General features: G+C 41.9%; 1 protein-coding gene across 1 annotated transcript in view; it reads left to right on the forward strand.

Annotated features, from left to right (window-relative positions):
* LOXHD1 (lipoxygenase homology domains 1) overlaps positions 1 to 16,570 on the forward strand; it is a 118,501-nt gene that overhangs the window by 67,325 nt on the left and 34,606 nt on the right. Inside the window, exons 28-33 of the mRNA XM_015887179.2 lie at positions 891 to 1,007; positions 4,127 to 4,289; positions 7,166 to 7,320; positions 8,156 to 8,365; positions 9,767 to 9,887; positions 13,641 to 13,849. Coding sequence (XP_015742665.2) covers positions 891 to 1,007; positions 4,127 to 4,289; positions 7,166 to 7,320; positions 8,156 to 8,365; positions 9,767 to 9,887; positions 13,641 to 13,849 — 975 coding nt within the window. The remainder of the gene's footprint in view (positions 1 to 890; positions 1,008 to 4,126; positions 4,290 to 7,165; positions 7,321 to 8,155; positions 8,366 to 9,766; positions 9,888 to 13,640; positions 13,850 to 16,570) is intronic.

The following is a 16,570-nucleotide window of genomic DNA, read 5'->3' on the forward strand; positions in this document are numbered from 1 at the left end:
TTCTGAGCTGATTGCTGATGTCTTTGCTTCAGTGTGAGACAGTTTTGTTAGCTGAGAAGGGAGTGATCTCCAGTGGTGTAAATTGAGAAGTTTGGGGTTTTTTTTAATGTTTCAAAGAACAAAACATTCCAAGTCCCTGTGGAAACCTCAGTGTGTTTTTACTGAGCACAAAAGAGTTCTGCAGCCAGCTTTGTTTCTTCAAAAGCCAACTGCACAAAAGCTTGAACAAAAAAATAAGCAAAGGTGTTGCTTTGGAGCAGATATGTTTTCTCCCACTCAGACTTCTGGAAGAAAGTGGCCTAAAGGTAATATAGGTGTGACAAATTACTCCAGTAATAAAACCAAAACAGCTGCTTCATCTGATAGCGATCCTGTTAACTTTCTCACTATGGCATATGGATTCTGTGCAAGAACAAGGAAGGGAATGTGAAATGCCAGGCTGTTAACACTGTGCTTTGATCTCAAGGCTGTTTTCCCCATGTTATAAGACTGCTCAGCCATCTAATCACATAAGCACAGTACTATTCCAATATCTAAAAGCATACTTTAATTCACAGTAATACAAAGAAGCTTGACTGGAGAAATGAGTTTTAAGTATTGTTTTAAAAGTCACCTGTTGTTCATGCAGTAATCTCTCACACAGTCATAGAATGGCTTGGGTTGCAAGTAACCTCAAGGATCAACACATCTAATTCCCCTGCCACAGGCAGGGCTGCCAGCTGCTAGACTAAACTGCCCAGGACTCATCCAACCTGGCCTTGAACATCTCCAGGGATGTGACATCCACAACCATTCTGGGCAACTTGTTCCAGCACCTCACTCCCTCTGGTTGGTTCCTCTTTCTTACATCTTTCTTTTTCTATTTATTTTTTATTTATTTATTGTTTCAGCTGGAGGATGTTGGTGACATCATTGAAAAGATTCGCATAGGCCATAATGGTGGAGGGCTGAACTCCGGATGGCACTTGGATCGTGTGGCAATTCGGAGACTGCTACCAAATGGGAAGGTAGGCTGGGAATCACGTCGCTCTGGAATAGGTTTCTACTGGATGCTGCTTCTGTTTTCCAATGAGGAACCTCAGTACACAAAGTGTGATTAATAGTGAGAAATAACTCCCCGGAGAGCAATGCATGTTAATGAACTCGCTAGAGCTTGGGAATTTGGAGGGCAACAAACATTTATTATCATGTTTTATTCTGCAAGTGTTGATTATACGACTCTGCAATCATTGTTTTTTGAAAGGGTGCTGCTTCCCTTGTAAATTCTAATTGGGATGGAGGTATTTTCTCCTGGCAGTGGATGAACGGGAAGCAGTGAAGTTACTCCTCACCCTTTTACGGGGGTTTTGCTGTTGTCCATCTTTAGTGTGAAGGAGCAATCATCCTGCTGGATTTGAAGGCAATGTTACACTGTGCTGCTGCACTGAGAGAGGAGATTCTGAAATCTGGGGGAGGTGATGTGAAAAGGTGTGGAAACCAAAGGAAAGGGAGATACCTAGACTGCCTCTTTATACAACTGGGACTGACTGAACATGTGTTCAGTGCTGAGTGCTCAGCCATCAACCCAGGAATGGGCTCTGGGGGCTGTGCCATCAATGCAGAGGTTTTAAAGGGCAGACAGTGAGAAGTCTGGGGAAGTGTTGAAAGGGAGGAGGAAAACCATGAACACCTCAAAAACCAAGAGATTTACAATTCTGCTGATCTTTTGATTATGGTATGGGGAGGGGGAAAGAAAAAAGAAAAAAGCAGAGCACTGCATGATGCTGCTGATCATAAGCAGAATATTATGACCTGCCACAGGATAGCAATATGCTGCCAATGCTTCTAAAAGCCGTGCTACCTGATTAGACTGCTAAGATGCATCTAGGTCTATCTGTAATGCTGCAAAAGAAAAATGGGGTCAGTAACTTTTCAGATTAAATTGAAAACACTTGGGTAGGAAAGTAGAAATGTTGTGTGCCAATAAACTGTGTTGGCTTGCCAATTATATCTGATAATTGTATTTTATTTGTTCCAGCTTGGAGAAGGGCACAGCACTGAATTCTAGCACACTATCACACCCTACCTCTATCTTAGGGTCAGGCTCATACTCTGTTTAAACAAATTCTGTTTGTAGCTGAAAGAGGATTTTATCATGGGTAACATGAAACAGTGCACTTAGTGTCACTTAAATATTAATGCAATCGCTAACAAGGAAACTCCAGTGAAAACTATGACAGTGGCATGGTGATTAACAATAATGATGCAATTAACTCTTGCAGTAACTGTGCATTATGCCCCATTGTACAGGCACTCAAGTCCCTGGATGTCGTATTACCAAACAAGCAGCATTCATATCAATAGCAAGTACTACCGACATTATCAGCTTTAGGGAGAAGTTAAAAGCTTCAGTAAAAGAAGTGACTGAAGTGGGCTCTCCATGGGGAGAGCTTCAGCTCTGAAACACTGCTCTGGAAAGAGCTCTCTTCACAGACCAGTGGGGAGATGGGCGCTGAAATTGCTGTTCATTGGCTCAGCATGCATGAGATGACAGAAGTTGTGTGGCCAGACAGCCCATGCGGAGCTAGGGATGCAGAAGTAATGGTGTGGCCAGATGTTAAGCACTGAATTTAGTTATGCAGCACTTGAAAGTAAATTATTTGAATCATCTAATGTACTGATTTGTTTTGTTTGACATTGTTTTGTACAAGTTATGCTCCAAACTACCTTCTAGATTTAAACACTGCAAATCTGGGGTTAAACAGAAGCATCACATGAAGCAGCAGAATGGAGAAGCTGTGTCATATTTACAGATTTGGGTTATCTGGGCTCAAAGTATGGTTCTGAGTAAGAAACCCTATGACTTTCTCACACAGGCTTGGAGGCATTCAGCTCCAGCAGTTCAGCTTTTCTGGAACCTGCTCATACCAGGATAGTAGCACTGTTGTGTGATGCACAACCCATTCCTCCCCTCTTTTATTTTATATTAACTTATTACTATTTAAATATTAAAAAGAGTGAAGAAGGTTCCCTGCTTTGATTTGCTGATAAAGGAGAGACATGTTGAAGTGGTCTATAGGAAAATGGCTCAACTTCTTCCTTCACTCTACTACTTTAAGCTGAAAATTAACTTTTCTCTGTTCAGACTTGTGGGCTCTGCAAGTTGTGTGATGGCTCATGCCCATTTCTTTATGAAGACATTGCCTGGGGTGCCCAGTGCACAAAAATCCTGTTTTCACCATCTTGGAGGCCTTACACCAGTCTGCTCTTGATGAGTAGCCTGGGATTGGTTTCTATTGTTTTTGTTTCTTTGATGATAGAAATCATATTTATTTCCATCAAAGTAGGTCAAAACAAAGGATCAAAAATTAAATCAGTGTTTTTGTCCTCTTATTGCAAGTATGAGAACTGTCTGGAAGCCAGCCTTAGTCACAGAATTACAGGGCAAAATCTTGAGCCATTAACTGAGAAAAAAAAAAGCCCTACTGACTTCAAAGAGAATGCTGACTGAATAGGGATTGAAGAGGGATTGCAGGGTCTCAATAAAACATGGCTTCAGTGGAGAGGGCGCAGTCCTGATAAGGAGTTTGCAAGATCAAAAACTGGAGCCTGCTGGTAACAGGGGGAATCTACTGGATCATGTACCAACCTCACACAGCCATTGGGAATACTGTTCTCTGCTACAGTGTTCTCTGAGAAGAAGCACGTGCAGTGCTAGGCATCCTCATACATCTTCTTTATGTGGTCTGAATGACTGGAATAATTTGTCATATAAAAATATACTTAGTCTCAACAAAAATACTCATGGGGGTTGGTTGCTGCCATGTACACTCAGCTCTGTGTATACACTTCTGAAAGAGTGTTCAGGTGCAGGAATGGGCTGCCCATGGTGGTGGTGGAGTCACTGACCCTGGAGATGTGCAAGTAACATTTAGACCTTGTGTTGAGGGACATGGATTAGTGAGAACTATTGGTGATAGGTGGATAGTTGGACTGGATGATCTTGTAGATCTATTCCAGCCTTGATGATTCTATGATATATACATGAATTGAAAGTTCTTGCTTGCACAACAGAGCATTTTCGAAGGAGGAATGTTAACATGTCTTCCCTTTGCACTGATGAGATTCTCTGTCCTGTTTACCTCAGGGTTCAGAAACTATCACATTTCCATGTGAAAGATGGCTTGCAAAGTCTGAAGATGATGGTGAGATTATCCGAGAACTGGTACCTTCAGATATTTTTACTGAAAAGCTCATGAAGGATGGGACACTTAAGCAGATAGAAGAAGAGGTTGAAGACCCATTGGAAGGTAATATGATGGTGGGAGTTAGAAGGGATCTATTTGACTGGGTGGGTGTTTTTGTTGTGTTTTTTTTTTAAAGCTTTGGACATGTGGTTCAAGCAGAACTCTGGCACTACCTGTCCTCATTTCATTTTCTTCCCATCCTCTGGCATTTGCTATATATGAAGCACTTTTGTTCAATAATATCATTTCTCCAAACAAGTTATCAGGCACTGGAACAGTCAGCCCAGGGAGATGGCTGAGTTATTGTCCCTGGAAGTATTCAAAAAACTTTTAGATGTGGTATTAAGGGACATGGTTTAGGACATGGCTTCCTTAATTATATTGGTGCTAAGGTGAACAGTTGGACTGGATGATCTTGAAGGTCTGATTAAGAACAGAAGTTTTGTCCCAAACTCCTTTCTTCTTTGTGTGCCTCGTTGTCCCAACACTAGCATCTCCTTTTCTCTTACTGAGCTCTTCTGCTCTTGAGAGAAGCTGTGGACCTTCATACACTCTGAGTAGAGGAAATTGAATGCAGCTGCCATCTTTTTTCCTTGTTCTTCCATCTGGTAACATGATGATTCAACAGAGGAAATCATTCCTCTTTCTGTGTCTTTTCTCTGTCTGATTTGCATTTACAGTACACCATTGTCAAGGTGGAATTTGTTTGAACATTAAGTGTTTTCCAGCTGCCACAGGGGAAGTGAAGAGATGTTTTGTGTGGAGTTTTTAGAAATGCTTTGCATGGAGTGGAACTTTTGCACTGTTCCTTGAGAGGAAAAAGGTGTGCTCTTTTCTCCTGTTATCTCACGTGAGATTGGTTTTTCTGTTGGAGAAAAAAGACAGTTTTACTCTCAGTTTGTAAGCAACCTGCTTGCTAGATGCCTTTATGACATTATTTAACCTACTAACTCACATCACTTTGTCTTGCATTCATTATCTTGTGCTGTCTAACACAGGTGGTTCATTTTCTTCCCCTAAACGCAAAGCCTTAATGCAAGCTTTACAGCCTATAGAACAAGTTGTTTTAATTAAATGTTTCTTTGAGGTGCAAAGGACAAGTACTAGCAGCTAAAGCTAGAACTAAGTCTGGGAACCTCTGTATAAAATAAAAGAATATGACAGATGGTGTTTATGTCTCTGCATCTCTGAGTCCTCACATATTTGGGGCACTAATGCAGTAGTAATGACAGCAAAGGAAAATGTAATTTATGCTTTTCTGAAGATGGCTTCTTATGTAGTAGACTGTATTTCAGTCCTGAAGATGTCCAGCAATGTCAAGCAATGAACAAGAGTAGATGTACTGACTGATCAGTCTGTGTGCATTGTGTCCTTTATTACCATTGAGGCAGTCATCTCTCAAACACAAAACTGTAGCTCTGTACAAGAATTAAGGACACAGTGTGAAGAGAAAACATGGAATTGCACCTGGCCCAATGAATTGTCTCACATGACACTCCTGATACATTTCTTAGAGAAACCAATGGAAATAATTTATGTACTAGAAATCAGAACAGGCCCTGTTCTACTGGGGAAGGTAGGAACAGAAAGAAAAGACACAATAGGTATTTTTTAATGCTCTCTTTGAATAAGGAAGAGTATTAACAACCTATGAAGCAAATCTCCATAGCTGAAACTTTGTCCTTCTTTCTTGTCTGTATTGCACTGAGATTTGCAATAAGGCATTCTCTAGAGCTTGCTATGCCACCAGGGTAATTAGAGACTTGCATCGTTCCTAATTGTTTTCCTAGAGAGGATGTTCTCAGTTTGTTTTCCCCATGTAATTTGGAAAAGAGCAGCAAAATAGAAACAGGAGTATTTAACACATTTATTAAAGCACGTTGTTAAAGATTTGATGAAACTTTATTGGATAAGCATTGAGTAAGCTAAAGAGAAAGGATATTTAATACATCTCCAGCTCTTCCTTAATTAAATACTGCCTGTTCTCTTTCTGTTTGGGGAATTTACAGAGATACATGCCATTAACTCTAGTAGTAATTGCGCATCTGAATCCCTAGGGTTTATTTATGGAAGATGGGAAATTAAGGGCTCACAACACTGAACCACTTGTTCTCAGACTTAGGTCCCTGGAGCCTCACTACCAAAAAAGTGTCAGGTTCCCTCAACTCGAGTTCACATCTGTAGTGCAAAAGTGCTGTGTAAGGTTTGCCAGTCCCAAAGAAAGCATGTAGGGGTGGCTTAACATTCACCTGTTTAGTAGAGGGGTACTTAGTGTTACCAGGGTTGGTGAGCTGGCCATTCTCTGACAAGTTCTTGGTACCAGTGGTGACCTACCAGTGTAGTGTCCATGCTGTGAATATTCCCTGCAGATACTAAGGGTGGCTGGCAGGCGTGATGTCCATGCCATCCCTTAGTACCATGGCCATATATATAAACATTGGAGACGGTAAAGCACTGCAGAACACGATAAGCAAGGTCATTCTTAGAAAGCAAGGGGACTTGGTTACAACTATGGATTGGCTTCTCACTAATGCATTTCTTCTACTTGCAGAAATAGAAGCAGTTTACTCAAGTTCCCAAGCTAGCATGTGCCCTTTCTGATGAGCTAGTCACCCGTTCAGCTGTGATCTGTATTTTTCCACACTACACCCAGTAATAACCATGATGATTCTTCACATTTTCTAACTATGTACTGTGTGATCAAAGCAATATGCAGGCGCTGATTGCAGGGAGAAAAGTCAGCATATTTCAGTCAAGTGATTCCCAACCTTGGGATCACTATCAAATGCCTGGAAGGATAAAGCACATAGGATTTTAACACCTCAGGAGCTGAGGAACAAGCAGAAGGTTTGGAACCATCTTCATAGGCAAATTCAGTGTCTGTGGTAGACTTTGAGAGTTCATCTGGCCAGAAATCATATCTCCATTTCCTTTTGCAGTTCACACATACAAAATCAGCGTGTTCACTGGAGATATTTATGGTGCTGGAACAGATGCTAATGTTTTCCTAAATATCTTTGGAGATCTGGGGGATACTGGAGAGCGTAAACTCAGCAAATCTGAAACAAACTTCAACAAGTTTGAAAGAGGACAGGTAAAAACACAGTAGATTAATAACACTTGCTGTTTTGCAGTCTTTAACCTACAAAGTGCATGACTGTTCCGCAGGCTGAATTTTCCTATGAGGGATAAATTGATTGATTCAGTTTACCATGTTCATTACCCTTTAAAATACTTCGTATGGATTGTCAGCTGTCTAATACAACTGCTGGGCACTGCAGCAAATGGGTCAATGTTTCTGTGGAGTTGTTGACAGAGATCAGTTTTGAGCTTGACCCTCACAAACTGCCCTGAATTATTAATTGCAGGCTTGAGAGCACACAAAACTTAAGTACTGTCATTTCCCTAGCCTCTGTGCAACTAGTTTGCGCATATACACTGTATGTTATAATTTATCTTAGAGCACGATAAATTATTGAATCCTAAATGGGATCTGTCTTTGCCAAAATAACTCGATAAATAGTTTCTGGCAGTTGGGCCACAAATCATATTCACAGCCTCATATGAAGATACTCAGATGTAATGATGGCAAATATTGTCATATCTGGATGGTCTGTATAAATCTAAATACATTAGGAAAAAAAAAGTCTTAGAAATAAAAATCAGGATGTAAAATTCCAGGTATTCAATATTCTAATTGTGACAGTGACATTTCGTGCAGCTGCCCTCATAGCAGAAGGCCTCAAAAATCTCTCCTGTAGAACAGTTCTAAGGCTCTGAAATATCTCTACAGATTTCATAAAGCTTTTAATCAAGCCTGTCTGAATTTAAACACACATTATGCAGTGCAGGCACTGTACCCTTTTTGCTTGGTAGACAATATGTTGAGAGCTCATTAACAGAAGCCTCTGCTGTTGGAAACCCTGCAGGAGGACACGTTTACAATACAGGCTGTGGACCTTGGCATTTTGTACAAGATCAAGATTCGCCACGACAATAGCATGTTCAGTCCTGACTGGTTCCTGGAAAAAGTGGAGATCCTGGATGAGACCACAGAGGAGTCATTCGTATTCCTCTGTGAACGCTGGCTCTCCAAAAAGAAAGAGGACAAAAAGATAGAGCGTACACTTTATGAACAGGTATGTGTATGGCTCCAAGCTGTGATCCCAAATTGCTCGCTACCAATAAAAATGGAATGGTTGAATATCTGATGGAAGCCCACAATGATGTGATAAGGACCTTTGGTTTTAACTCATCCAAACTGAATTTGTGACTTTCTGACAAGTTCTCAAAGCGTGGCCACTCTTAGCCTGGTATCACTAGGTCCATAGTCTGCAGTCTCAACAGAAAGATCAAGGTCAGTAAGTGAAACTATTCAGGTGAGAGTCAGACTGGCTTGCTGATGCACAGTAGTATGTATTTCCCCACTGCTCTCCTTGCTGCACCAACAAAGTAGACAGCTTTTCATGTCCTACTGTTCTAAGTCCTCAAGCAAAAACTTTGGGTCCTTCAACTTGCAGGATGAGCTTTATCACTTCATCCCCTTCCACTGATGGCAAATATCAAAAGTCTTCTGCTACCATTAAAAGTATACCAAATGCCTTTCAGTGAAATGCCCTTTCTGCTTGGGTATTCTCTATTGCTTTATCGGGCAAATATGGCTAATTGGAATTCAAGGCTCATGCACCAATTCAAATTAGCAAACAAGATTAATAGACCTCTCTTGCTTCTATACAGTGAGGCATAATAAAGCAGCTAATTATAAGTCCATTTTATTTAAGGAGTCCACTCTGCAAAATATAGTGACATTTTAATTGAAAGCTACAACTAAAATTATCATCAATGAAATTGCACCAGACTCATCCGGAATGTAGCAGGATGGATGTGAGAAAAGTTACACCATGGATAAGTACTGCCATATGCCTCCTCATAAAACTGCAGCAGACAATGCTATGAATTCTTGTGGTCTTGCCTGCCCTGTTGCTCATATTCCTTCATAATGACGAAAAACTAATGACTTATTCTAAATTATGTGACTTTGTGGTAAGATGGCCATGTTCATTGGAAAGTGACATTGTATACATCTGCAATAACTGCTCTAACACAATTGATATTTCATATCATTCCATTCTGTAGTATTCTCCCTCTCAGTGTCTTTAACCTACGCTAGGTAATTTATTCTGACACCACAGTGTGTGCCCTGATAAGCAAATCTGGCTCTGCTCCATCTGCCTGAATTTTCTCTAGTTACTGCTCACACAAGCAACAGAAAAAAAGAATCACAACACACCATTAAAGTCTATTAGGCCCTTTACATTTTCTTTTGTTATAATACACATCCATAATGATCTGTCGAGGTTACAACAATAAGGTAAATAAATGACCTGCAGTGAATTACAAGTCACATTTCTTTGAGCTGTCCTGGGCAAAATGCTACCTGGGGCTTTCTTCTCGTGTTGTTTTTAGAGTTATGTAGGAACAACTGACAACACCATGAACACTGAACCACATTACCCTCCTGTACCTGCCTTTCTAATTAGAGTTATGATGGTGAACGGAGAAGCCTGAGTGAGTCCTCTGTCAGCCTGTCGAGTCTGGATAGCAGTGGAAACCCAAAGGAGAAAAAATCTCGCTTGATCAAGTCAGCAGAAGAAGGATTATGTGAGTGAAGAACATGATTTGCTGAATTCATGCATGTGTTTTTATCTTTCCCTTGTTGGGAAGAAGCATTTGTCCTGGTGAAGAGCAGGGAGAAGCCAGATCAGCAAATGTCAGTTCTCCAAACTGCATGGTGCTTTGGACAGTGTGACCAAATCATTCAGTAGATGGTGATTCAAGGATACACTATTTTCTGTCTTGGTTGAGGTAAAGTGTTCAGGGGACTTCTATAGGCAACTGCAACCCAAAATCACATCCCTCAGGTGCCTCAAGGTATGTGAGTGCATCCACACCATCAGATGTGGAAAAGGAGATAGTCATCATCTCCATAAGTCCTCCTCAGGTAAAAACAACTCACTGATCTGAAGATTCTTACTCACCCTTCCTCCTCTTCCACCCATGACTTCACTGCAAAAAGTGCTTCAGATACCCTCTGAACAGAGGGGGCTGATGGAGTGATGGGAGCAATTTATCTAAGTTTTGTGTAATTTTGTTTGAAGTATCCTTTAAAGTATGCAAAGGGAGGGCTGGAGGCAAGTCATGTTATCAACAGAAGTGCCTTCCTTGGATTATAAGAGGCTCTTTTCTGCATGATTCCTTAATATAGCTTTTGTTGCTGATATCAGCTCTTTTTTCCTCCTCCTTTATCTCTTCGACCTACTCAAGACGGTGTTTCATGTAGCATATTGGATCTGAATTAACAAAGAAGGCTTTCAATTTCTTGAGGCCTTGTTTGCCACGCTTAAGACATCTTCCCACTTCAGAATCAGAGTACTAATGCCTTGTCACTGGGGTGTTTGTGTAATAGGAATTTAAATGTAATTTGTTTTACAGCTCTGAAGTTTTTCTCCTTGCAACATAGAGCTGCATCACAGTGCTGTTGGGTGGGGAGGGGAGTGGGATACAGAGAGCTGAGCAAGAGCTCAGAGTAGTCTCTGCCCTCAGAAAACTGGCTTTCTATAGGAAAGTTAGGGAGAACTTGATATTTCTACAATGAGAATTGTCTTACACCTGGACAAGCCCAGCAGATCAGTGTCAGTCAGCAGAATTCAAGATTTTAGATTTGTTTTAGTAAGTAGCTGGGCATCAAATGAGTTGTAGTTACTATGTATTCTCTTATTCCACAACGAGTACATAGTAATGAAACTTGCCTGAAACTTCTATGCTGATCCAAGTACAAAATTACATAGTTTAGCTTTAGAGTTTAAGATTTGATTTTATGTTTTATCATGTGGACCAAGGTAACTCTGGTGAATGATTATTGCATCTCAGCTGATGCTCAGTAGCTTGTTGTGATATTGGGGCTGCACATCCCAAGCCTCCAAGTTGTGAAGCAGAACACATTTTTAAACCCAACTGTAATCCATGTGTCTTGGGGCAGTTCTTTTGTAATCCCATACTGTGCTCAAACAAAAAAATAAGTGATTCTCGTGTTCCTCCTGATATTACTTCTGTGGTGAGACAATGGATAACATCTGCCATGCTGGCATGCCATTTCATTTCACAAATAATGGGTAAAACATCAGCAGGGAACCTCCCATGAGCAGAGCTGGGATAGTTCCCATTGACCCCATTGTGCAGGGGTGGTCCTTCTGCTCTGAGTCCTGGAGCTTGTCAGCACCTCCGTTCCTGATGCAGTGACAAGGCCTCATTAAGGAAATGCATCTTGAAGGAATGTTGGATAAGATGGGCTGTGTGAGCCAGACAGCCACTTCCTGAGCTGGAAAAAGAGCCAGCTGTTAATTAGTTGATTAGGGAAGTGGTGTTGGGAGTTGCCTGGGAAAGGGAGTGTCAGTTTGAGCAGCCTGATTCTGACTCTCCCGTGCTAAAGATGGGTGATTATTACTGAGGTGATGTGAGGATGGAGCCTAGGGAAAAGTCCTGTTGGTGGGGAAACAGCTTGTGCCTAGACTGAGAACCCTGCTTTGTGCAAGAAACTGGCAGGGACAGTGTGCTACATCCCTCACGGTACACAGCCCCTTGCAAGGGGAGTACATTCCCTTGAACAACCTAAGTTCTGCAGAGGAACTTAAAGACATAGGGAGCACAGAGAGAAGGGATGAGGGAGCTGTGATGAGCACCGGGCTCTTCCATGATGGCTCTGTTCCCCTGGTATTGCGTTTTCTACCTATGAAGTAGTAGGACTGTGGAGACCTAGAGAAAGGAGTCAATGGACAAGGGCAGTAAAAGCATTAGAGACCAGTTTCACAGCTCTTAGAGGAAAGAATAGCCAGTGGTGAAAAGTAGTTACTTCTCATAGTCTTCTAATTTAACATAGGTATTTCCAGTGCTTTGGTTCAAGGATGCAGAATCAGCTGGAAAAGCTGATCCTTCTGTGAAGTTGACAGAGCAATACAGGATGAAAACTGTACAGAAGATGAAACATTTTGGTGCTGATCTAAACAGGACCACATTCATATTCCCATGAAATCTCCAGCCTGTCGTTAAAACCTTTTCTACTCCAGTGGTTGCTTTGTGAAGAATGCATCACAGATTATTATGCTGATGTGCACACTGAAATGTAAATTATACCATAAAAGGGAGAATGAGTTTTGCCTAATCATCAGTTCATTTTGTGCTGGTGCACAGATGCCTCAGACAGGGGGCTGAAGTAGGTACAAATTTGCTTTGCCTGAGCCTGTGCCTTCCCTGGTATTGAGCACATTCTGAATCTGCAGTAAGTTTCTAGTACAACCTCCACCCAAAAATATTCTTAGCTTTCATAAAGCAAAATTAGTCTTAAATCAGAGATCATCTGAAAGCTAACCAAGCTTGAATGAAGGTTTATGAACCCTCATTAAAAACGAAAAGGTGATGATGAGCCAGGCTGAGCTTTGAGTCTGAAGCAATGCAAGTTTCGGAGCTCGGAGCCTTTTCAGAATGGCTTGGAGAGACTTGCACAAATGTTCTGAGAAATCAAACAAGTATTCAGCATCTCATTCTGCACCATCCGCTTGGCCTACCCAAATGAGCTTTTGGAAAGCACTTGAAAAGCAGTCTGGCACTTCCTCCCTTTTAACAGATGAACTGAAATTATTGAAAACAACTAAAAGTGGTGGTGGAGGTGGGGAGAGGGGGGAGAAAGAAGAAAAAAAATAAAAGTCCCAAACCTTGGCATGGAGGTTTTTCCTTTAATCAATATAATTATGCAATGAATAAAATTTTGGGCTGAACCACCCTTAAAAGAAGGAGTTTGGCTGGATTTGCAGAGGGATGCTGAAGCCCTGAACTGCCCCTGAGATCACAGATCTCCTTGAATAAAGCAGTAAAGAGAACATTTGAAGTTGTGCTGGGACATTCCAGAGTGATGGTTTACCTTGGAGTCAGTGTAGATTTATTTGCCTTTATTGAGTGGTGTGCGTGAGATCACTGTGGTCTAATGGCCTACTGAAGATTTAGGTGCTTGGATTCATTTTCAGGAAGGTCCCTCGGTGTAAATAAGATTTCATGACTTTTTGCTGTTCTGACACCTATCGGGGGGAAACCTGGATGGTGTTATCACTGTATAACCTCCTTGAAGCCAAGAAGGGCTGTCTGGGGAACGTAACATTGCAACATTCAGTCTGAAATGTGTATGTGAATTGAGTTTTCTCTAACAACTTGTTGCCCCACACAGCATGGTGTTGTACCTATTGTATTCAGTGTGATGTGAACCTCTCCAGCATGCAAAACTGCCTTCTCTGATAGAATGAAATCTCATGTATGCATGCATGTGTGGGATGTTTCTGATGATTAAACCTCAGTTTAATCCTGCAGTAATCCCGTACCACATCACTGTCACGACGGGCACAGAGTACGACTCAAGCACCGACAGCCGAGTCTTCATCATCATCATGGGTCCTCAGAAAGTGCGGACTGAGAGGCTGTGGCTGGATCTCCCCGAAGGAAAAGATGAGTTTGCAGATGGCTCTGTGGAGAAATTCTCTGTCTGGGGCCTGGATGTTGGGGAGATCAAAAAAGTGGAGGTAATTTGTGACCCCAGAGTGGGCACGAGGGCACCTAGGCACACATGGCCAAGGGAACAACAGGTTCCTGTGGCACTTAGTGAAGGAGAGACACTGGGGTCTGAAATGAATGTAGGTGGGAATGTGCTAATGAGATTACATGCAAGTCCAGCCGTGAATATAAGTGTCCTTGTGAATAGCAAAACTGAAATCCTCAGAAGGTAGAAGATAATGTTGAAATGGGGAAGTTGTAGCATGTCACAGTTTTGTACCACCTCTGGCACTGTTTTTTCTTAGTCAAGCCTTGTTGTTGACAGCTGCACTGCAGGTTCCCAGGATGCAGCCTTCCCTCAGTTTTTTTCTGACTTGATTCCTACAGTACTTCCAGTTGGGTTTCATAAATTGCTTGCAGTGAGAAACACATCTTGTGTAATTTTCCAGCTAAACATGAAAATTGTTTTCAGAGCTTGGAGGACCCAGGCTTGGAGAAGACAATTAATCATTGCTCGTAAGTAACATGCACAAATAGATATAAGTACAGGAGCCATTCTTTCTGCTGTGGCTCAGGGAGACAGAATTTGCATAGACACTCCATCACTGAGCCAAAATCTTACATGAATCTTATGGACAGTTGCTGTGTATCATATCATTTATGTTTCATATGGCAGTTCCATCTCCTGAACACCTGCTCCTGCCCCTGAGTCCTGAAACACAGAGCAGCATAAGATGTCATGAGGTGTTCATCTCCTGAACACCTGCTCCCTTCCCTTCCCTTCCCTTCCCTTCCCTTCCCTTCCCTTCCCTTCCCTTCCCTTCCCTTCCCTTCCCTTCCCTTCCCTTCCCTTCCCTTCCCTTCCCTTCCCTTCCCTTCCCTTCCCTCTCCTTCTCCTACCCTCCCTTTTTTATACCTGAGTTATAATATACATCCCTTTTGGTGTGTCTACTTATTTATTCAAAAAGGAAAGAGTGAAAGAGATACAAAGAGTGAAGTCCCAATTAAAAATCTCTGCAGCAAACACCCCCTTGTAGCAGCTGATTGATTGAAGCAATCCCATTCGTTTTCATTCAGGCAATGGATTCTGGCACTCTGAGAAATGCATGTGCTACTATGAGTTCATTATCAAGACATTTTCTTAATTCACTCCAAGTGCATGGTTATTATGGGCGCTAAAGGCATTTTCTATCTGGCCATCTCTCATTGAAACTTGGAAAGTGAAGCAAGTATAGAAATTCTTCTTTTCTAGACCACATGCACGTGGAAGCAGCCTTGTCAGCCCAGCTCAGACAGGCAGGAAAAAGCCTACTTAATAACTGTAAGCAGATAGTGAGTAAGGAGGAAGGGGCAGAGAGTAGAAGATAGCAAAGGACACTTGGAAATAGAGGAAAGCAAGGGAAAATAAATAATTTCTCAAGGGTTACAAATGGGAAAGAAGAGAAAACACTGCAAATAAAACACAGAGTTAGTAAAACAAATGAAATCACTTTGGGGGTGTATAGCACTCGTATGGACCCTTTCACTGCTAAGCTCCTTGACTCCACCACTCTGCTGTCTTGTTTCTTTTTCATTTTTCCCCTTTAATTTGTCACTCCCAGGATTGTGGCTGGATGTCACCTGCACCAGGTTCTGTGCCTTCCTTCCTGCAGTACCTTGTGCTTGGGAGGGCCCCTGTTCACCCACATCCCAGTGATGGCATCTCCATGCCAGTATGCCTTGGTTGCCATGGAGCCAGTCCATATTTTCCACGTAGAAAATTGCAGTGTTCGGGGCCATTGCAGAAAATTGCTAGTTATCTGCATGGGGGAGAGTGAGGAACAGTTTATTCTCAGATTTGGCATTTGGCTGCTTCTGGAAGACGGCAAGGGGTTCTGAATATGTTACCATGTGCAAATAGCTTAGCAGGGGGATTTCTTTTCCAGAAGCCCTCTGTATAACCCAGGCAACAGACTAGCAGGATTGTAAGATTTGCAGCACGATGCCACTTTTAGACTGGCATTATTCTCCTCCAGCAAATACGCTATTGTGAAGCAGAAACAGTGGAACACTAACCAATTTGAAAGGGTCCCATTTGTACCTGTCTTGTAAATTTACAGTTATAATATTTACTACTGCTGTACTTTAATAGACGTGCTGACATGAAAATACGCAGTAGGAATTATTGGGTACACACGCTTCACACTGTGTTCTTAAAATCAGTTTTAGTATTTCTTCTTTTGATGAACAAAAGCGTCTTTGTTCCTAGATTGCTGCTGCTGCAGAGAGGTGCGTTCTAAAAAGTCCTGCATTGATCTGTACATTTTTAAACCAGTCCTGGTTCAGAGCTGTTCAACCACAGGCACAAAGTGAAGCTAAGGATACGGAAGTGTTGCAAGTCCAGTTCCCCACTGAATATGGGCCTTGTCCTGGAAGACCATGAGGTCTTCCTAATATTCTCCACACCTTTCAAAATTAGCAGGAAAACCCATATTTTGGCACTTTTCCCTTCTGTCTACCTTCATATTATTTCTCCCCTGTTGTGTTTGTGAGCTGCTCAGTGCAAATGGTGCCTTAGTTGTGCTGGTGTGAAGTACCCATCAGTCCCTCAGTCACACCAGGAATGAATTACAAAGATTTCCAAAGCAGACCATGGATTTGCCTGCCATGGAAATGCTGCCTCTCCAACTTGTTCAGACATCTCAGCCCAAACAAATTGTCTTGATGTTGATATGTACATCCAAAGTGCGCTGCCGGTGAATGTGGCTTCA

This window comes from Coturnix japonica, chromosome Z (assembly GCF_001577835.2).
Source record: "Coturnix japonica isolate 7356 chromosome Z, Coturnix japonica 2.1, whole genome shotgun sequence".
In the NCBI taxonomy this organism is placed as follows: Eukaryota; Metazoa; Chordata; class Aves; order Galliformes; family Phasianidae; genus Coturnix; species Coturnix japonica.